General features: G+C 34.9%; 1 protein-coding gene across 2 annotated transcripts; it reads right to left on the minus strand.

Annotated features, from left to right (window-relative positions):
• Positions 1–3,524: 3,524 nt before the first annotated feature.
• LOC150108259 (venom protein 302-like) lies at positions 3,525–14,165 on the minus strand. 2 transcript variants are annotated; one of them, XM_090415709.1, is made up of 4 exons: positions 13,763–14,156; positions 9,468–9,521; positions 8,423–8,537; positions 3,525–3,783 (listed from the first exon to the last, which is right to left on the minus strand). In XM_090415709.1, the coding sequence occupies exons 1-4, from the start codon at positions 13,765–13,767 to the stop codon at positions 3,634–3,636; spliced, it is 324 nt and encodes a 107-aa protein (XP_090271835.1). In that variant the 5' UTR covers positions 13,768–14,156; the 3' UTR covers positions 3,525–3,633. The 2 variants fall into 2 exon arrangements, with proteins under 2 accessions (XP_090271835.1, XP_090271836.1); XM_090415710.1 differs by lacking the exon at positions 9,468–9,521 and having other exon boundaries at positions 13,763–14,165.
• Positions 14,166–23,629: the final 9,464 nt, after the last annotated feature.

Consider the following 23,629-nt stretch of genomic DNA (forward strand, 5'->3'; position numbering starts at 1 on the left):
TATTTGTTCTATTAAATGGTGTAATGTTCGCATTTGTGTTTCGGTGTTTAGTGATAAATTTTCAAATGATCATTCACACCAGTATTGAACAATGAGAATAGGATTTAAACTTTTAAATAATAAAATATAGTTTAGATGTCATTAAAAATACACCACAAACTATGAAGGCCTAAATGATATTTCTATAATTTTAACTCAAGTAATTCTGAATCAAAATAAAATCCCATCTCTTAAAAACAAATTTTCTATTCAGAAGATCCCAAATTTGATAAATGTACAGGGTGTTCGGGATAAATTTGACAGTTTCGTAAGGAAAAAGAAAATCTTCTTTGTATCTATTAAATTTAATGAATTGACAAAAAAACATTACAGGCAGAGTTAATTACAATACTATCAACAAGATTTACTCAAAATAACCACCATTAGCATCGATCACAGCTTCAATTCTGCTTCGGAACCTCGAACAAGCTGATGCTACAGTCTCCCTGGGAAGGGCCGCAAAAACTGTTTTAATTTTATCCATTAACTGGGCTTTTGTATTACTGGAAGTGCGATTGGTGTCTTTTTCAACTGCGCCCCATACAAAATAATCCATGGGGTTAAGGTCTGGGGAGTTTGGAGGCCAAACATTTGGACTGGTGAAGTCGTAGAAATTTTCAGACAACCATTTTTGACTTTTCCCAGAGGTGTGACAAGGGGCCGAATCCTGCTGCCATACATACGGCCTACCATTGGCTACCCTTGTTATCCAGGGCTTGACTACAGTTAGCAACTCCACGAACAAAGCCCGAATTCCAATACCAGGGTTCTTCAACACCTGTTCCTGCAGATTTGCGAGGAATTCTGCTGTACGAACGCAATCAGATCGTCTGCTAGGGATCTTTCTTCTTGCTACATCCTCGTAGTCACCATTGCAAGTCTCTAGTTCATGCCTGATTGTTTTTACTGTATTCAGGGAGCATTGGGCAGCAGTCGTAATATCCTTATTTTGATGGCGGGCACGAATCATCATGATACAAGTTATTCTCTTCCATGATTCAGGTGGGTTCCAGCTATCCATCCTTTCTGACATCTTGTATATGAATGAAGAAGGGTCCAAACTTTTAAATGAAGAGAAGTGTGTGTTAATACATGTAACTTACGGAAAAATATAATTAATTATAAATATGTCAAATTTATCCCGAACACCCTGTATATTATTCTGTGATAACAAACGAGTGTTCACTATATTTCTTATATAATATGCGAAGAATTGTTAAAACATAAATAAAGAATGATAAATAAAATAAATATGCTATATATATATATAAAAAAAAAATTTTTTTTCATGTTTATTCACATAAACGAATTATTATGACCATCACCGTTTGGAAACTTTATGTAAATTTCAAAACTAATAATTTTAACTTTAATTTGGAATCACAAAAAGGAAGATCTAATAGATTATCTAAACAAAATTAATTGCTTCCACAACACAATCAAGTTCACATTAGAACTAGAAAAAGATAACAAACTTCCATTCTTGGACGTCCTTATTAAGAATCAAACTGACAATAGCATCAAGCTGTCGGTATATAGAAAACTTACTAACACCGGACGCTACCTCCATTTCGACTCATGTCACCACATATCACAGAAACTCAGCATCGTCCATATGCTCAAAAAAATAGCAATTCAGTGTACCACAGACCCTGTCGACTTACAAGAAGAATTAATGAAAATATCCAGAGATCTATCCCTAAATGGCTACCTTACAAGAATCATCAACAAGATTCTCTTTAGTGGCATACCGCAAAGACAACGAGATGCAACCCAATACATCAGCTCTATTACAATTCATTTGTTAGTACCATATCCAAAAAATTAGCTCTTCTTCTAAAACCTTATAATATCAGAGTAACCTTCAAACCTATTGAGACCATTCAAAAGTTTATAAGATCACCGAAAGATAATCATCCTTTCTTCAAATACTCTGGAGTTTTTAGCGTACCCTGTTCATGTGGTATCAATTACATCGGACAGACATCAAGAAGTTTTGAAACAAGAAAGAAGGAACACATAGGCTATGTAAGGAATAACAGACAAGATATATCAGGCCGTTCTTCCCACTTTGCCTCTACCAACCATAATATTGAATGGGATATGAGTCATATGCCCTATATAGAAGAGAACTACCATCCCAGAACTTTCAAAGAAGCTGCTACAGTCGCCCGTTCAACAGGTAACTTAAATAAGAATCAAGGACTAATCTTACGATATATGGAAAACTCTAATCAGATTATTTAACCAAAAAGAAATGAGCTTTCATGAAAAATAATAAATATCTCAACAAATAAAACGTTGTACTTGCGACACGCGTATCATATCACTGTTTCAAGTTCAGTGATAACTTTATATGATTTTTAGAATTGTCGGTTAGTTCCTAGTTTTTGTTACTTTCTATCGCCTACCAGCGTATTCCTTTGAAAATGCTGACAGATATTAGTCAGTCAAACATGTCGGATATTAAACTATTATTTAATTGGCTAGCTTACAAAATAAATGTTTAATTATTAATACTAGTGGTCAAGAAATAGGTCATCAAAAAACAATCATGTTTGCTGGACATCAAATGTCACATTTTTTTTATTTTATTTTATTAATTTTAAAGTAGGAAAAGAGTCTCCCACATGTTTTATGGTTTTTCACACCCAAATGTCTATAGATAGAAGTGTGTTGTATAATACAAGTCGATACTCACAACCGGTCATTTTGAAACAACGTTTTTAGACAGTTTTTTCCATATAATTCCGTGTAGGTTGTCCAGCCCATGTTCTAATCTATATTTGACAAAATTTTATGATTTTTTTTGTCTGTTATACTGCTAAAAAGACAGCAAAAGTCGTTTGTTTCATTTCATTTCAAAAGTATTTTCTTTTATTTCACTCAAAAGTCTTTGAAGAGTGATAAAAATGAATTAAGAAGAAGGGCTATGATGGCAAACGATTCGATGCGTAGGCTGTATAGAAAGAATGGGTGCTAGTTTTTGGATGTGTGGAGTGAGTTTGAGCGAAGATTGGCTTTGTATAAGAGGGACAGCTTACACCTGAATGTGTTTGGTATCAGGAGTCTAGAAAAACTAATAACTGGTATGAGACCTGAGACAGAGAGTCAATACAATACAATGTATGAGACCTATATAAGATTACTATTTTATTTAAGTTTGTTATTTTTAATTAAAACGGTGAAATAAGAAAATTATTATATAAATTTAGAAATTTTAAAATCTTTTAATGCTTTCTAGTAAGTCTAGTATATTATTTTCTTTTCTAAATTTTTCTTAAACTGGTCTTTTCGTGAAATCTAGCTAGAATGTATACAGCAGAAACATCCATTTAAATTTGTAACACGATGAAATAGCTCCACACCACAACGGATAACTGCGAATAAAAACCCAGTGCAATCCACTAGCCAACTGACAATCCTGATTTTTCCCCATAAAAGTGCATTGAAAATGTGAGCGTTTTTCAAGGATCCTAAAAAAATTTATGGCAACTATAAAGAACTGTTTATTAATGACCTGTAAAATTCTAGCTTAGTTTCAGGACATCCAGTGCACCAATCTTTTTTTTTATTGTGTTTGCTATAAGGCATTTACGGTGTTGGAATTTTTTTACATATTCCTTCTGCGTTCATTTGGTAAAATTCATCTTCTGGAGTTGTTGGTGATTCTTTTTCACATTCAAGACCTTTACCACATTTTCCAAAAATATCCCAAGGACCTCCACATCTCTCACCCTCGGCCTGAAAATAAATTTAAAATAAATAAACATAAGAGAGATTAAAAAATATATTAAAGATCTGAAATTAATCATGAATAGCTTGACAGTAACACAACTGATATTTTTCTACGAGGTTTAATATGCAATCAACCCAAACAGAAAGAAAAGAATTTAAATGTAAGAAAAGGTGGCATGTAAAAATTAGCAGATTAAATTACAAAACAATAAGACTATTATTGAAAATAGTGTGAAAACATAACAACAATAACAACAACAACATTACTGACCTGAAAGGTGAACAGATGCTTTTCATATTCCCCGCTATCTGATGTGGAAACCTGTGAGTGGGAAAAGATTTATGAGCCTGTAGTTCGCCCTGAGTGGGTCTGAGAATTAGTCATTGGAGTTTTGGATTAAAATAGCTTTTGGACGTTTGTGCTTGGAGTAGTCTGTTGCGTCGTAATTTGCCGCTAGTTGAATTAGATTATTAGGATGCACGTGCGTACGAACCATGGTGCGTTCAAGATCATTCTGAGACATTTATTTTGCACACGTTGTAATTTTAGGATATTGGTATCAGCAGTACGGCTCCAAGCCGGAGAAGCATATGTAAGTATAGGACGAATCATCACTTTGTATATAAGTAGCTTGATTCTGGTGCTCAATTTGCTGTCCTGTTGATTAGTGGATAGAGTTGTGCAATGATTTTTGACGTCTTTAGACATAGAGTTTTGATATGGTAGCTGAAGGTCAACTTTCTCTCCAGCAATACGCCAAGTTATTTGAACTCGGTTTGCCATGGGATTTTTGTGTTGAAGAAGAGGACGTCTCCAGTAGGAAGCATTGTTCTTCTGGCGAATAGCACGGCTACGCTCTCCTCCCCAGAAGAGCGTAGCCGTGATACGCTCTTCTGGGGAGGAGATTTATTTTGATTTATTTGAAGTCGCCATTTGGCGAAGTATTGTTCGATTAGCAGTGGATTTTCCTGCAGTTTTTTTTTTTATTGCTAGGTGCGATTTTAAAGATCTGGTTAATATCGCTGTATCATCTGCATATAGGGTCATCTTTGATAAATGACAGAGGGTTGTGCGGGATATCACACATATATATGGAGGAGGGAGTCGGCGCCAGTAGGGATCCTTGTGGAACTCCGGCTATGATGCGTTTTTGAGTTGAGAGTGTGCCATTTAACTTAACTTGCATGCGCGTTGCATCCGGAATACCATTGGAAGTGGTGAGGTGAACCACTTCCAATGGTATTCCGGATGCTATCATTTTGTATAGCAAGCCATAATGTCAAACTTTGTCAAATGCACTGGCTATGTCAAGGAAAACAGCCCCAGTGCATTGACGCCAGTTATATCCCGTGGTGACATATTCTATTAATCTGAAAATCTGTTGTGTGGTGCTGTGCAATTGACGAAACCCAAACTGCTCCTCAGGAAGAATGTTTAGCTTGCATCAGATCCAGGAGCCTTTTTATTCTGTAACTTCTTGATTATGTCATATACGTACGTATTTCTGCAGGTGATGAGGGTGCAATTTGACTAGAGTATGTGATAGAAGATTTGAGCGTAGATCTGACGTGTCGGTGGATCTTGTATATGTGATTGAAGTCGAGGTGGTCGTAAGAGGGTTTACATTGGCTCTCTAGATTTCTTGGTATTGCCTCGGCTTTATCTGCATCGGTATGGATAAGGCCAACTTCTATTTGGAGAGGCGGAAGCGATTTGTTTTTGTTCTTGATCTTTCTGATTAGATTACATATGGAGTGGTTATCAGAAGAGATAGAAGTCAATTTTTCCTCCCAAATTTGACTTCTATGTACTGTGAGGGCATCTCTTACTGCGGAGTTGAATCTATTCAATATTCGTTTATCTTGAGGTGCTCGGGTGTTGTGATATCTCTTTCTTGCCCTGTTCTTCTCTCTGATCAAGGTCATGACGTCTTCTAGTAAATGAGTTGGTCTGTGGGTAGTTGTGGAAGTAGTAACTGCTGCAAAGCCTGTGTTAATTTGTTTAGTTAGATCCTTTACAGCTATTTCAATTTCATCTGTTGATTTTATTATCGGCACAGGGCCAATATATTTTGGAACTACCTTGGATAGCGTGTCCCAGGGTATGAATGAATGTGTGTGTGGGGGGGGGGGAGAACAAATTGTCTTGGTTTCCAAGCTTTAATAGAATGGGATTGTGGCCGGATGATAGATCATTGAGTGTCATTTATACTGTACTGTAGTCTTACATTTTGTAGGATAGCTATGTCTAAAACATCATCCCGACCGTATGTTTTGTGATGGGTAGGCTGGATGGGGCCTGCCACAACCACGTTGTTGGATTCTGAGTAGGTGGCTAGTATTTGTCCATTTTTATTGATAGAACGGTTGTTCCAGTCAAGATGCTTCGAGTTTAAGTCTCCAGCCATGGTGACAGCTCCCTGTTGTCGAATACGGCTTTCAGATCTGAGAAGAGTAGTGTTTTTTGCGGAGGATTGTAAACTGCGAAGTTTTTTAGATCACCCGCCGAACACGCAGGAATTCCAATGCCTGTAATCTCGAGATTAGTGGTGGGTGGAATATTTATAGAGTGATGATTGATGTAATTCTTTATGTAAATAGCGGTGTCACTGCCTGTGTAGGATAATCTGTCTGTTCTGTACAGCTGGTATCAATTACTTTTGGGATTATCTGATGGTTGCAGATGGGTTTCACTTAACAAGAGTAGATCCGACTGATGTCTTTGGGCAAACTCCTGGAGCTCGCATTCCATGCTATGATCTGCGCACTGGTGAGCGCTGAGATAATGGCTTGTGTATCCTTTAGAAATCTATTGGTAGAACTTGGTGAAGGGGTGGATCTGCTAAAATCCAACAGCATATTTGCGAGAGAAGAGGTAATGATAGCTGTCAGGTTTGTATGTGGTGTTGGCTTTTCCCAGGATGACTGTTTAGGACGAGTTACATCCGCATATGTCCTGGACTGTTGTTGCGGAGTTACTCTTTTGGGAACCTCTGGCTTCGGCAGATGGGCGCCTGACCCTTTATGGCGTGCTGAGTGAGGAAGAAAATGTTTCTATCTCCGTTTTTCTATTTCTTGGATTGTGAGCGCATCCTTTGTAGTTGGCAGTGTGAAGACCGCCACAATTGGCACATTTAGCGGGGGTAGAGTTTGGTTTAGTGCATGTATTTTTTGGGTGGCCTATCCCACATTTTAAACATTTGAATTCAGCCTTGCACGTTTTCTCGTGACCAAACCTTTGACATCTATGGCATTGCCCTGTTGAAGCCCTTTTTCTTAATGGTTCTATGGTAATTTTCAGTTCACAGATGGATGTCAGGTCATATATGTGCTTATGAGCTTGACTGATCTCTACTAGAGCCAGTGGCATTGGAGTCTTGTCTTTTTTGGTCATTCTGCTGACCTTAACGGGTGGTAGGTCTTGCTGGTGTAGATCCGCAGCCACGTCTTCTGTGGATATCTTCCGAAACACCTCTAATCACTACCTTGAGGTTTTTCTCTGATCCTAGTGAAAAGGTGTGGTACTGTATGCCTTTGGCATTTAATTCACCAGTTAACCCTCGATAATCCATCACTGACGTAGGTTGGATTTTAATACCATCTGTGACATTCTTCGCTTGACTGTATGAAATCTGTAAATTGGACATCATAGTCTTTAGGGACATCGATTTTTTCTTTTCTCGCAGAATAATCGGAGGTATCTTTTCCCTTGTGGAGGTAGGAGAGTCGGTGACAGGACCGTCTTCTTCCATTCGATCCTCTTTGGGTGGTTCAGAGGCTGCTGTTTTGCGTTTTTAGCGAGATCGAACCTCCTGATAATCACTGTGATCTGCAAAGGAATTATCATCAGCTGTTGTTGCTATTTCGTTGGTGCTGTCTTGGGGATGCTGGGAAGACGTTCTGAGAGTTGAGGGTCATCTGTATCGATCTCTTTTATTTGATGAATCACGACTTTTCCCTGGCCATTTAGTGTGCAGTAGATTGCCTACATGCTAGCCAGAAGTTCTTTGAAATTAAGTTCTTCATATGATGCCTCTATGGTTAGCCCCAAACTTTGTTCTGTGGGGCAGGACATGCCTTTCCCTTATCACAATAATAAATAGACAGTTGCTTATCAAGTACAGTAGGCCTAGAGCATCCCCTTTGTTGTAAATTCAGTTGACTTACCTGCGAAAACCTCTTTGAAAATTAAACCGTCTGTTTATGGTAGTAAAACAATTAACTACTAGTACTAGTAAATTAACTAATCAAAAAACTTTTTAAATCACATTTTACTATATCTCAGCAAAAGACTATATAACATACAAGCATTCCCAATCACGTATCCTATTAGCCTGCATTGCAGGTGAAATACTGATAAGCTGATCACTACCCCGTCTGAAAAAAAAAAAACCTAAGCACCATAGTGATTTTATTTTTATATTTCTTATTTTATTAAACAAAAGGTGTGATTTAAAAAGAAAAAGAAATAAAGTCACAATAACTTCATAATTAAGAAAATTTTGATTAATTTTTAATTTTTGACTGCATTTAAATATGTTTATTTAGAATAAGCTTACGCACAGCTGCTAGAATAATAATAATAATAAAAAAAAACAACTAAAGTTTTCAGGTAACAGCCACAATCTGAATATCACATACGTACTTTGGCACATACTGTACAGCAGTTGCACGCGTCTAGAGTTTTGCCTGCCGGACACTTTTTAGGAGGATCAGGACAGTCCACCTCTTCGCATGGTACGCAAGATAGCGACTGGATGCTAATATAAAAAGAAGACAGACGTCAATAAGAACGGTACACAAGGAAACAAATATGTAGAGCATAGCAGAGTAACTCAAGCATAAAACACCAGTATTGCAGCACATATTGCAATATTCTGCAAATAATTTATCTTACAATACCTCGCTTTCATACATATCATACCAGATAGCATGCTATAATTCATTCAACGAATAGATTGCTGATTATTCAAAAATTAAATACTCCATTAAATCTTAAAAAGAAGGCGAGGTTTCTATCGAATTCTGGTTTCTCAGTCATAATATACAGGCTTTATGTCTTTCTAAGTGTGGAATTAAGAGAAAGTGCTGAATAGTAATGAGAATAGCAGCCGCTATTAATATTAACATCATCGAAGTACAGAGGTGTTAATGAGACTTTGTTTTCTAGATATTCCACATGACCACTTCTTAACCTCAGTACAAAATGATACGAAGGAATATGAAAACTGAAATTTATTTAATATAATCAAAACTGAAATATTGAGTCTGAAAAATTAAAATTTGAAAAAGAAAGGCATTTCGCAACAAATACTAAATTTCCTTAAAATTCATGGAGCTAAAACATGGCACTTTCATATATCGACGTATCAATAAATTGACATTAATTGGTGCTTATTCATAGTTTTTCCAAATTCAAAGTGAATTTTAATAGTGTAGCTCTCCAATATTATTCTCTCTCTCTCTCTCTCTCTCTCTCTCTCTCTCTCTCTCTCTCTCTCTCTCATTCTCGAATTATTATTAAAAAGTGAATGGATGAAGAATATTTGCCAGCAATTTTATGTTCAATACTTCAAGTAACGCTGTCTCGAAACAACAATGCGTAGAAAAGCTAGACAACCATATAATAGAATAAAACCAAACAAATCAATGCACAAATGTAGTAAATATGTCTTTTACATATTACTCACCTTCGAAGATTGACGAAAATCAAAAACATGCAACATACTAACACTGTCTTCTTCCTGTAATAATAATAATAATAATAATAATAATAATAATAAATTACTGCATTGGTCCACTTAAAATTAACATAATAATAATAATAATAAATTTAACATTTGTATTGTAAATTGGCTGGCTCTCTTTCAATGTCTCCTTTGATCCTCTTCCATCTTTTCTTTGAACAGCCAAGTAACTTGACATTCTATAAACCTGCTACTGCTGATATGATGGCAATTAATTAATGCTAACCGCATTGCTTGCTGTAGTTGTAAATTGCATTTTCCTCCTGAGTCTCCGTGAGGGAAAACCCTCCCACTTCCGCATGAAACCCGCTAACTTAACTTCAACTGAAATGTCCCGAAAAAGGCTCTTTGCCTCATAAACAGGAATCAAACCCAGGTCTTTCCAAAGTAATGGTTTCGTCTATACCGACTGATATACGCAATCTACCAATAATTGTCCAGACACTTTAGCAATTTATAATTGATACCAGCAATAAGGGAAATGTCCATCTTTGGCTTTGATCACCTCCTGCACCCTTTGAGTGAATCTTTCCACCTGATGTGCAGCAGACATCTGGTGGAATTTTTCTCCATTCTTCCATCAAAACAACACTGATTTCAGCAACAGATCGAGGACGTGCTCTGAACTTCATTTGCTGCTCCAATTCGTCCCACATGTGTTCGGTGGGGTTGCGATCAGGACTCTGCGTAGGCAAAGCAGTCGTTAAAAACCCATCTCTTCATACCATTCCATAGCAGCTCTGTGGCTCGGGGCATTGTAGTCTTGACATTAACACAAGTCCGTTCCATAAAACCTCCACAGTGTAGGCTGCACCTGATTATCCAGAATATGAAGGTACTGAGCTACCTTCATGGAACCACAGACAACGACCAGTGTTCCCACTCCAAACCAGCTGAATGCACCCCACACCACTACCTCCCCCACTACCAAACTTTACTGTGGGTACAACACACTGTGGCAACAAACGTTCACTAGGCTGCCTCCACCCCCACCCTGCCATCAGACTGGAAACAGGTGAACCATGATTCGTTGCTCCAGAGTACCGTTTTCCACTGGTCAATTATTCAGTTCACATGCCTTTTGCACCGACACTAAATGAAGAAATAACTACTGAGTAGTTGATTCAACTTGCTAATATTTTGTTGGTTTGCTAACCAAGCATCATCAGAGTACAGATAACAATTGTGGTGACACACACACACAGCACTCACTTCGAATGTTATAGAAACAATTCAAATTGCGACTAAAAAGGAACGAATGTCCTGGGAGGAGCCCTCTAGGTAGGCTACTTTTAGGAGATTACATCCTAAAAAAAACGGTGAAACGATGGAGTTAATTTTGATAAGTGCGCAATGTAGTCTTAGAATGACTGTCTCCCAGATCTGCAGCAAATTAATGCAGCCATAATTGTTGAGGTTAGAAGTGGCATCGTAACTGATGCCGATTCTAAAAACAGTCTCTCAGACCTGTAGCGAATTCTGTGCAGAAAGTTGTCTTTGTCCATTTAATTCTGTGTACACGAATATCCAGAACATGGTCTACCATCCCTGACTTGGCTTAGAGATGATTACGGGTGTAGTTCTTGTGTTCTTCAATACGGATGTTAACAGGTCTACCAATCTGGTCCCATAGGCACAGAATACTTTATACACTTCACGATATGCTAGAGGAAGTTCGTGAAGCACTGTTATGAATAACCATCAACACCAAAGCCTTTGTATTCGCGTTAGCGCAGAATACAGATATTTTGACAGAGAGTTTAAACAAGCAAGTGATTAAATAAAATTGAAAGTTTCAAACATTAGTCAAATACAGATTTCAAGGAAAAATGTCGTTAATTTTCATTTTCTAAATGATTCAATGTTCATGAATAGCTTCCGTCAAAGATATTTGACGGAAGCTATTCCACCGATCATGATAGTTCGGCTTTCTTCAGCAAGTAAACAAAATTTGCTTTTGTAAATATTGGTTATGGCATAAACAACAAAAACAGCCCCCTGAAAACCTAAATATAAGAGCTAAAATAACGATAGGATTTAATTTAAAGTAGAATTACTTTAAATTAAAGTGGCTACAAGTAACAAGAACAGATAGAAAAATTGAAACATTTGTTTATAAAACGTGAATGCCACAAATGTACAATGGCTATATGAACAAAGAATTAACCAATATCTAGATAAAATAAAACAAAATGAAGAAATAGAAATAGAATGGCTTAATATAAAAACGATACTAAATGTAGCAGTAAATGAAAGCTTAGGAAGGACCAAAAAAATTCAATAAAAGGAAAAACGGAAGATCTGGGATGATAGAATCAAAGAAATAAGCAAAAAGAAAAAAGAAGCCTATCACAAATGGTTAAGCAGTAAAAGAATAAGAGCCATAGCTAAAAGAGAAGTCAGAAAAAGACATAGAGAATCATGGAATAAATTTGTTTCTAATTTAGAACATCATTTATATAAAATAAGACCCAATGTAAATAATATTTTGAAACACCTAAATGCAGATACCAAAGAAAACATAAAATTAAACACTGAATTGAAAGAAGAATTTCTAAATTACTACACAGAACTGTGGACAGACAAATATTTTAAAAAAGACAACTGGCAAACAATTAACGAAAATGAAAAGGAAATAACTAAAGAAGAATTAGAAACCAGCCTGAAAGAAACAAGAAACGGAAAATCACCTGGAGAAGATAAGCTAGGTTCAGAACTATATAAATATGCAGGAACAAGATTCAAAGAATGACTTCTATTATTTTTAAATAAAATTTATTCAACTGGTATCCCCCCAATAGAATGGAAAAAAGCAATTGTGATTCCTATCTTTAAAAACGGTAATAGAGATGACCCTAAAAACTATAGAGGTATCAGTATACCATATTCCTGTTACAAAATATATAGCAGAATCTTAAATAGCAAACTAATGAAATATTCCGAAAACTTTATTTTAGAAGTACACAATGGATTTAGAAAAGGACGATCATGTATAGACCCGGCCTTTTGCCTAAAACTAATAATAGAGAAAACACATATTGCATTTATTGACTTTGAAAAAGCATTTGACAAAGTTACAAGAAACATATTATTTAACATATTAAAAGAAAGACAAATACCAAATGATATCCTAAAAGCTATCACAGGTATATATGAAAATAATCAAATACAAATAAGATTAAATCACGAGCTATCATATACGAGAGAGAGATAAATCAAGGGGTCCGACAGGGATGTCCCCTCTCAGCAACTCTTTTTAATATCTACTTAAATGAAATAATAATAAAATGGAGTAAAAATTTACATCAAGGACTTGAACTTTCTCCTACAGTAAACTTAAACACTCTCCTCTTTGCCGACGACCAAATAATAATTACAAATTCTGAAGATAACTTACAGAAAGATATTTTAGATCTAAATGAGATATCCAAAGATTATGTATGATAATATCAAGAGAAATCAAAAACTATGAAACTAAGCAAGAACTTTAAAGGACAATATCCAGCAAGAACTAAGATAGTAATAAGATAACAAGATCTTAGAACAGGTGAATTCATTTAACTACCTAGGATGTATGATCACATATGAAAATGAAAAAGATATAAACGTAAAAATTGCAAAATATTTAAAAATAACAGGTGTAATTAACTCTATATTTAAGCCAAACCTAGTTCAAAAATTCAAAAGTTCAAAAATTTACAAACCAGACTAAAAGTATACAATACATTAGCCCTACCAGTCCTATTGTATGAAAGTGAAATCTGGACAATAAAACAAAAAGACAAACAAAGATTAACAACAGCAGAAATGAAGTTTATGAGAAAAATTGGAAAGTGTACCCTATTTGATCACAAAAGAAACGAAGATATTATGAAAGAATTAAACCAAGAACGAGTAATAGAAAAAATTAAAAAATATAAACATAAATGGATGGAACACGTTCAAAGAATGAAAACAGAAAGATTACCAAAACAAGCCTTAAAGTACAAGCCATCAGGAAAAAGAAAACCAGGACGTCCTCTTGAGAGATTCAACGATGACTTCTAAGGCCGGCCATGCTAGGCCTAAATCCTTGATACGCATGATGATGATGATAATTCAACTCACATAATGAAGCAGAATATTTCGAAGATTGACACTGAGTTCTTTTAATAACATGAAAATATAAAAGTTTAAGTCAGTTAATATTTAATAATTAATTAATATTTATTAAATCAGTTAATAACCATAATACTTACTGCATTTTGATATATGTTTATCTTCTGATGGCGTTATTTTGTAGTAGCCCATAGCTCGTCCCTAGATATATAGCTACAACCTGTAGTTACAGCTACATGTAGAGGTAGCTGTGACTATCTTCAGCTCTACTTTCTGTACAACGTGTATCCTGTATGTGGGGTCCAGTCATTAAAACTATGTGGACTCTGAGATTTCAGAAACAAAAATATCTAAAATAAAAACACAACAGAAGCACGAAATCTGTTGTGTTCCTTTTGCTGTTGATCAAATTTATAACACATAACAAATGCAATACTATTGCATGTGTGTGGTAAAATTTCAAAATGGTTTATGGTTTTAATTTTATGGTGTTCGTAACATAATTTCATTTCTAAAAAAAAAGTATAGCAGTCATCATTAGTATCAGTTCGATTAACATCCGCACTGGCTGCTCGAAACAGAACGTGTTCAACTCGTAATGGGATATTTGGAATGAAAAACATAAACAAATATGAAATCCCATACTGTTATATTAATGCGATAGCAGAGTTGCAAGAAATGAGTCGTAAAGCAGTATACTGTACATGGGCGCACAGTATAAACAATTGTGAAAACCAGAACTATTATTTCCAGAGTTATAAACAGGAAGAAGGTGTTTATTTTTTTATAATACTGATCATAGAACCTCATAGTATGTGGTAATGATTCACAGTTAACACTAAATTGATTGCGGGTGTGAAGCAGTACTATTTTTTAGTTCCAAAGAATAAAATAAAATAAAATAAATAAATAAATATATTTCTGAAAATCAGGAAAAAAAAATCCGCTAGGGCTTTTATACCAAAAAGAAGAAAATGTTCAGTAAATATTGAATATTTAATTATTTTTTCCCCTCCATATTAAACCAACGCACTTAAGATTTTACTGATGTTCTCAATTAAGTTTTGTTTACACTGCTTGTTTATTATTATTATTATTATTATTATTATTACTACTACTACTACTACTTTTTTGCTGTTATTTTTCTCCTTACCTTCAGATTTGAGACTGAGGCGTCAAATGTCTGTGCTAGACTGGTAGATCATTACCTTTTATGGTCGTCTGCCACAAATTCTTTAATATCAAGCTGCGTATTTCTTCAGTTACTTATAATTTTGTATAGATAGTTTTGGAATTCAGATGAAAATACAGCTCCCAAGTAATCCTACTTTCTACAGCAAGGCTGTAGATAGTCATCTCCTACAAGTGACCTGATCACCGAAATACTAGTCCACCGACACAATTCACTTATTATAGTTATTTCGTTTCACATAAGATGGCGCAACAATCATCTCAGAGAATAATGGACATTTTATGAATTGTAATTTATCTAAAATGTTTTTTCTCAAATAAAATTAAATAACTGAAGCTCCAAACAAAAACCAAATAATCGACAAAATTTGCAATAAATGCCTTGTTACGAACAACAAGTCATTTATTTGCGTGTGATGTTTACATCATTAATGTAAACATCAATGAAAAAATAATGTCTGGATTGCTGTTGTTACAAATGAGCCCTCCAATAAGTATCATTTTTTGGACAGAAAAACATTGGTAAAAATGAATAACGGACTGGAGTTCTTGATGCAATTGCCTGCCTGGTTGACATTTGTGTTCTGTCATTGCGATTTCAAATACGTATAGCAGTAAATCAATTTTACTCTTTTGTACTGTATTGGTTGTAATCTTTTAGTTCGTTTTCTGCGTGCATAGGTTGTTATCGCGTTTCTCAAAATGCATTCACATAATTACATATAGATTAGTGTCTATATGTAGAAGCCCCTCTTTTAGTTTGCTTACCCTTATTCAGAGTTTTTTGTGCAGATAATTTACATGGCGTTACAAGTTCCTTTACTAAGGAACTTGAAACGCCGGAGAGGTGTGTTTTTCGAGCGAACTCTCAATGGACCAAATTACTCGTAGAAAGCGAATATATGGACGCCTGGGCAGCGTGCGTGTTTTTGAAGGTGGTCCGCGCTTGGGCGACTCGTAAATGCCGGCGTGCGTATTCCCGTAAGCTCTCTCTGATCAACTTATTTTTACGAAACTTTCAAATTTTCTACATTCGGCTTTGAAATAATACTGGATCTAATATCCACTTGATTTTTATAAAATTTGCATCGCCGAACTGAAGCTTTTTGGCTCTTTATTTTAAAGTATATTATTTATAATGATAACTAATAATATTTATTTATTTACTTATTTATCATGGTCATTGTTTATTTATAATATTACAATTATAAATAGGGAAACCAATCAAAACAAATAAGTAGTCTGTGCACACTAAGACTTGGAGGTTCTTATGACGTTAAGGAAAACCAGGCTTCTCTGTCATATGCAAATTGACGGATCTCTGATGCGGAGAGTCGGGAGAAACGGGAAGAATATTGCTGATGTATTTCCAATATTGAGTTCAGGGTCTGCCTCTTTTTCTTTTCCATCTGTAGGAGCATAGAGGACCAGAGCATCAAAGGTGCAGAGGGTGGATGTTTGAGTTGGTTGCCGAGCCATTTTATTTGGTTTCTTTGAACAGTGCTGACTAGAGGATCTTGCTGAGTTTCATCTAATATAGTAGAATTGGGAATGTGGTCTTGCCAGGAGTAATCCAGAATTATAATTATGGCTATTTTAGCCTGTTTTTGTTTAGGAGCTTCCCTTAATTTAAATACATTGGTTATAATTACTCAAAAAATTGTTATATATATATATTTTAGGGCATTATGGGTGAGTATAGAAGGCAATTATAGCAGAATAAAAGAGGTGGAAAAATTTTGTACATACCTTGTTTTAATACTGGAATGTCTTCCAATTCCATGATCCTGCTGAAGGTTGTTTATAGCGAGGGAGAAGGGAAGGAGCGTAGGGGGGAGGGGTGTTTTGACGCGGGAAAAATAAATTTGGAAACCCGGGTTTTGTATTAATAATATATCGTGTTTAAGGGCGCTTTTTTGGGGGGGAAAGGAGAGAAGGGGAAGGGTTTACTTATGGGGAAACTGGGGCAGGGGAGAGCGTTAACGGGGTGCGGACCGTTTCGGTCGACTGACCATCATCGGAATATTTTCGGAATGAGTGTAGGGCTATGTCATGACTGCAAGTTGCATCTGCCAAATAAGGGCATTTGTTGTCGCTACATGGCCGGAGGAGTGGCTTAATTTGTAAGTTCTGGATCGTCCAACATTCGGAAATTAGGTAGGGGCGGGGGACGTTGATAGAATTTTCATCGCATTTTATGGCAATAGTTTCGGATATTCTTAGCATTGTTTTATTGTCTTGTTTGTCTATGATTATGGCCTTGTCGATTTGGGGGGTATGTTTTAGTTCAAGGGCGTGAACTGCAATCTCTGTCTTCCCTGTACTCTGTGTTTTGTTTTTCTTTTTGATGTTGCGATGTTTTTTTTTTTTGTGTGTGTGTTCATATATTCCGGAATGGGAATATTGCAATCCCCGAAGTGCTTTGTAATCTAGTCCATAAGGATCTAATAGTAGAGCCAGTGTAGGTGACGTCACAGTCTTTTTGACAAGGAAATTTGTAAACAACGTTGTGATGTTCGAATATTTCTTTGTGGGTAAAAGATTTAAGTGGGTTTTAGGAGAGTTGCTGATTTTTGCCGTAATTATAATAATAGTGTTTAAGAGCAGTAGCATGGAAATTTTCCCAGAAACTATACGTAATCCAGAATATTTCTTAGACAAGTAGTTCCAAAGCTATTTATAATATTGGTCGCAGCTTTTGTTGAGATGTTCCAGGTCTGGGAGCTGTACAGAAAGATAGCCTGGCTGGTGCACTTATAAAGACGAATCTTCGTCTCCTTTAAGATGAGGCTCGACTTTCATACTTTATTAAGATTTCTGTGGAACTGGAGTGCTTTCTGTTTTCTTGTCTTAATGTCTATTATAATACTCCACAAAAGGGGTAACCTGAACAAACCTGAAAACCACAGAGGAATCACACTCTTTTCTACTCCACTAAATATATACAATAGAATGATATTAAATAGAATTGAACCACATATAACTCCATTACTTCGTACAAACCAGGCAGGATTCCTCACAAAACTTGGTACTCTGGAACACATTCATTGCATCAGAAGACTAATAGAGGATTCAAAGGACAAGAACTTACCATTGCTTTTGAACTTTATTGACTTTACTAAAGCAGTTGATTCCGTTAACAGGAACGACTATGGGAAGCACTTAAACGTTATGGCATTCCACCTAAACTTATCAGGGCAATCAAGGCACCTTACCAGTACTAGTTAATATAGAACAAAACAGACAGTTTTCTCATCACCACAGGAATCCTACAGGGAGATACGCTAGCCCCCGTATCTATTCATCACAGTGATTGACTATATTTTTAAATTAATTCAAGTTAAATATGGAATCCTCATCCAAGACCAATATATACAGATGCACCTTGAAGACCTGAGCTTTGCAGATGATATAGTCCTCATTGACTCCAACATTACAGACGCCCAAAATCACTTCAACAGCCTTAGGAGAACTGCAGAAATATTTGGACTAAAAGTAAACTAAAAAAACAAACAAACAAAGATATTGAAACATTAGGTAGATGGGCACATCTATATAAATCAAAATGATCACCTTGATGAAGTAGAGGACTGTATACCCAGGATCGCACATTTCAGATTCCTTAACAGACATTAAGACTTATTTAGATTATATTGTGTTATTTATTTATTTATTATTGTATAATAATGATGATAACATAAAATCAAACTAAATCTAATCTTAAACTTAACCTCGTTTCAGAATATATAAAGCATTTAAGTCCGTTCTTAGTAATTAGTACTGTTTAGTTCGTACAGCCGAAACATGGATTCCTGGATATTTTTATCAAATCGCAATATGCGTTGGCTTACATTTTGCAAAATTCAAATTTTATTTTCAGTAATCTTTTAAAAGAAAGGCATTCGACATTTAGTTGGAATCCCAAGAAACGTCATCAAGGCGGATGAATCTTACTAAAATTTTGACTGCGTTTACCATGGAACCCCAACTGGTGACATCTAGGAACTATATTTGTAACTACATTAAGTATAATGGTCAATTGATGAACAGTGCAATTATAGAATGAATAAAGGAATGCCGCATTGTACAATTTAAACAATAAATGGAGAAGCAAACAGACTTCGTTGGAAAATATTTTAAAACAAAGTTTGCTTGCTTGAAAAATAGGTGGATAATAGAAGTGTTTTTCTTCCCTGAAATCTAATTCCAGTACTATGAAAAATATATCTTTACATTTTTAGTTGCTTCTCAAAATATTTTTTTGTAGCCAGCAAACCATTATAATGCTGCCATCTATTATTCATTTTTGTTAACTTTTTAGATATAATCATCGAATCATGGTTGTATTTTATATATATAAAAAAAGAAAGAAGTCAGTAGAGCAGTTGATCGTTTTCAATGACTGAAAGAAATCAAATATTCGTAATATTCCAAGCAAACATATATAATTGAATCATACATCATTCATAAAAGAAGAAAGATATCAAAGGTTCGACTCTGGTCACACTATAGGAAGCTCGGGTTTTAACCGGCATACTTAGGACTCGACAATTATGTTAACTCTATCCGATTCGCCACCGAAAAAATAAATAAATAAAAATAATATGTCCCAACGAGTCAATTGAAGTTCCATGAAGTGATTAATGGTGTTGTATCATTGTTAAGAACAATTCCAAGAAGAAATTAATAAATAATAAGAATGGGAAAAACAGTAAAAATATCTTTTTAAAATATATATATATATATTGTAATTTGTTACATTAATTTTTGTTACTGGAATCGCTTTTTGCATTACTCATAACTGTGTTTTCTTAAAGTTAAAAAATATTTTGTTTAAAATGTTATTTATTATTAAATATTAAATTTTCTATGTTGTCGAGTCTTCAGTTACTCGCCAGCTAGCAAAATCTACTCGCTGTGGGCGAGAGTATTTGTTGAGCCCTGCTCATTAAAACTAACCGTAAAAATATTCATACAGTATTTATACTACAACCATACAGCCAGGAATACGAACACGGGGTGGCAGCATCTGTCTGCCATATTCCTGTATCACTTTCATCTATCCACGACAGCTGGAGACTTCACTAATTTTTCGCGACAAAAAAAGATGAAAACCGGTTACTAACTGATGTGTGAAAAGTTAGGACTAAGAGGGAGCAACCTACTACCTGTGGTGGTGGGGGGAAGAAAGAAAAAAACGTGTAGACAGATATTTTTTATCTAAAACTACAATGAAATTATTAAATACATCAGCATCTTAGTAAAAAGTGACAGATGATGTAAATAATTGACGTATTTTGATTAAAAACTATTAAAAAGGACGACCCCATTACACAATCACATTCAAATCAAGTCGATTATTAGCATTACAAACAGCTTTTGCATTACATACAGATTTTAAAGGAGAGATATTGGTGGGATTGCTTAAAAATGCGTACTGCTTCTTCTAATTAATAAAACAGAGTTTGTGCAATATCACAAAAAGATTGTGGACGAATTACATTCTTTTATTAATGATCAGAACTTTATTAAGAAATGTTAAATTTGTTTAACGTTATTAAAATACTAAAATTTATCTATTGATGTCTTATGCATCAGACTCAGTTTATATAAAATAATTGCAAGAACAACAATATAATAAATAATTTTTTAAAAAAATCTGACAGCGGGGGAAAAAGTCAGTATCACTTGATTTCTACGAGATCGAATACCAACGCTGAAATTATTCCGTGTTTGATCTCTAGAGAAGAGTTCCAGGATAATCTAACTTTTAGTCCAGACATAGTGCTAGACAGCCAGAAGAAAGACCACTATACGTTAGATGGGTCGATTCCGGCCGTCAACTAGGGTAACATTTTAAGAATTTTTTTAAGCTAGTTTTTCAGACTTATTACTCGATCTTTAGCAAAGGCAAGTAGGATTTTGCTCCGAAAATTCGAGAAAATTGTCGATAGAAATGACACTATTTAAGACAATAATATGTATCTCGCTCAACGATATCCATCGATAGCTTATCATTACCATTTACATTCATACCGCGTTCAATTGTGCTCAGACCACATAAGATGTTCTGTTTATCATTTCTTCGAGTTCTGTGCCCATCAAATTGCTGAATGATTTTTTTTTTCTTCTTTAGTTTAAGCCATCATCGAATAAAGCTATTAAATGATTCTGTTCTTCTGGGAACAGCTCTTACACGCTTATGTACTACGTTTTTATTAATGATCATAATTAAATCAAATACTCAACATCGTTTCACACAGTTGTGTCTTATTTTTTAATAAAATTTGAAGAGATGATGCTACTTTTTTTTTTTTTCCTAGTATGTTAGCCAGCCTGATTACGGAGGTCTAATGGCTTTTGCCTTTTAGAAACTCCGATTTTCATCAGGACACACAATTAACACTGATCTCCTATGTTAGTCGTTTCTAATAATTCCAAACGACGACAACAACAACAACAACAACATCTTTTAACCATAACAAACACGCATGCAGTTAAGTAGTGGGCACTTTTCCAACAAGCAGGAAAGTTTGGGGCTCAGCAATTTATACCAAAATATAATTGAAAAAATAATAATCAAAATAAGAGATTTTTGTAATTTTACGTTTAATGTTTAATACCTGGTCCAATGCACAAATACAAATATTTAATATTTTTACGCATTTGTGCATTTACCGTATGTACAAACTACGCTACTGAATGCATGGAAATAAAAAAAAAAATCCTCTGATAACCTTCTCATTCTCCAAACTGATTAAGTGGCAATCTTTCAGCTTTAACATTTGATTAGTTTGTTCAATTGCTTCACAATCTTCAATATTATGAAGCCACTTCATACCTGTTAGCTGCACGCGTTCTTTTGTTTATTTTAAGAGGGATGAAAGTGTACTTTTTCTGAAGGAAAACCCACTTTTTTCTTTTTCTTTTTTTTTTTTTTTTTTTTGAACCTATGCTTTCCATCTTTTGCCATCGTCGCAGTCGAGTGCAGTTCTGGGAATGCTAGATGAAAGAATACAGCAGATAGCTGCTAGCTTTGGTATTTCTGATCTCGACTAGTTTTATTGTAGGAATTTGTGGGAGCACTACGGTCGACTTAGTCTCTATTAAATTTCTTTTGATCTACAATATGTTTTACTTTTAAATGGAAAAGTTCGATTATTATCTACATTATGATTTATACCTAGACTTAGAAAACATTGAACATCACATTCTTGTTATAAAAAAAAGTGTCTATGTATCATTAATGTTTTGACTCTGTTGTAGAGAAAAAACAGTTTTTTGAGACTATTTGATATTTAATAAGGCATGGGAATTTTTACACACGATAATAAAATTAATCTCCAACCTTAAGAGTATTTACAAACAACCACGTTATAGCAATTCGAGAAGATAGATTATGGGAAATGTAAGCTATCTTTAAAATAACTTCACATTACAAAGAAATCATCAAAATTAAGATTGAAAATCTATAATTATGAAAGCTACAAATCAGAAATACATTTATCTCTAATTTAGAAGCAAACTTCGTGAACTTTCATATTTTTTTTTTTCGTTTCTGTTTTTAAACTTAGTTTTTTTGCTTTCTGTTATTAAGCTGAACAAGGTTAATTTGATTTATGAAATGGAAAGTATGAATATCCTAAATGTTACTATGTTTGCTTCCATTATATAGGAGTAATGATTTTTTTTTTCTCAATACGAAATCTCGCTTTTTGTAGCTATATGATCAGCGCATGTCTCTAATAGTTTTTAAAACATAATTTGATCATGAAACAAATCTTTACTCGCTTTTATCAGTTTGAAATAACCGTATAAACATTAACCTTGACAAGTGATCGTTCTTGATCTACCAGGTCTAGTTTTGAAAGCGGCAGCCTGGTTGGTCCAGAGGACAGCAACCCGCTCTCCAACCAACAAGCTGTTGGTTCGAATCTCATCATGACATGGATGTTTGTGATTGTCGTGTTAACTCTGTGCAGAAAGTGGCAATCATATCACTTCTTCTAGCAGTGAATTCATTCCAAAAACTCTGCTGTACGGAAGTGATCATACGGCATCCAGTGATATCGAATGTGAATGCGTAATTTCATATTTTCAACTGAAAATATGAAATGCTAAAATCCGAACTTTGTTTTTATCTGAATCCCACCCATATAAATCTGCAATAGCATATTTAGTAATGTGGTTTGGATTAAGGATTAAATATTCCAGAAAAAAAAAAAAAATTCTATGACGTTATCGACTATGCCGTTTGGGTGGAAAGACTTGGGTTCGAATCCAGTCTAACAGGCAAATAACCCTTAGAAAGGCTTATCAGCTGAAGGTTAGTTCGCCGATCTCATATACAGCAGTGGCATCATAATAAAGTATTTCCATTTTAAATGAAAATACTTTATTCATTGTTATTTTCCTTTTAAGTCAAAAACTGAAATTTCTCTTTAATTGAAAAAAAAAAATAGAACGTTATTTTATTATACATAATAATTAGTGTTTTAATTTTAAATGAAAAAGAACTGCAAATCTATTTTCGGATTTTATTTTTATATTTTTAGACCTCTTATTTTTTAGACAATCTCTCTCTCTCTCTCTCTCTCTCTCTCTTTCTGTCTGTCTGCCTGTCTCATTGCAGACCTGTATAAATCTTACTGTGCTGTACGAGGTGTGACTATTAAATAATGAGACAAGGTGAGCTGTGAATCGTGTACTTGTAGTAGTGGGATGCACTTGCGCCGTGAATGAACTTGATGGTTCTAGAAACAGTTGAGATAAGCATTGTTCGCTGTCGCTCGTAGTTAGTCTGTAGGCAGTTATAA

The sequence above is a fragment of the Typopeltis vanoorti genome, chromosome 3 (genome assembly GCF_054136105.1).
Source record: "Typopeltis vanoorti isolate ZY-2024b chromosome 3, IOZ_Tvanoo_1.0, whole genome shotgun sequence".
Lineage (NCBI taxonomy): Eukaryota > Metazoa > Arthropoda > Arachnida > Uropygi > Thelyphonidae > Typopeltis > Typopeltis vanoorti.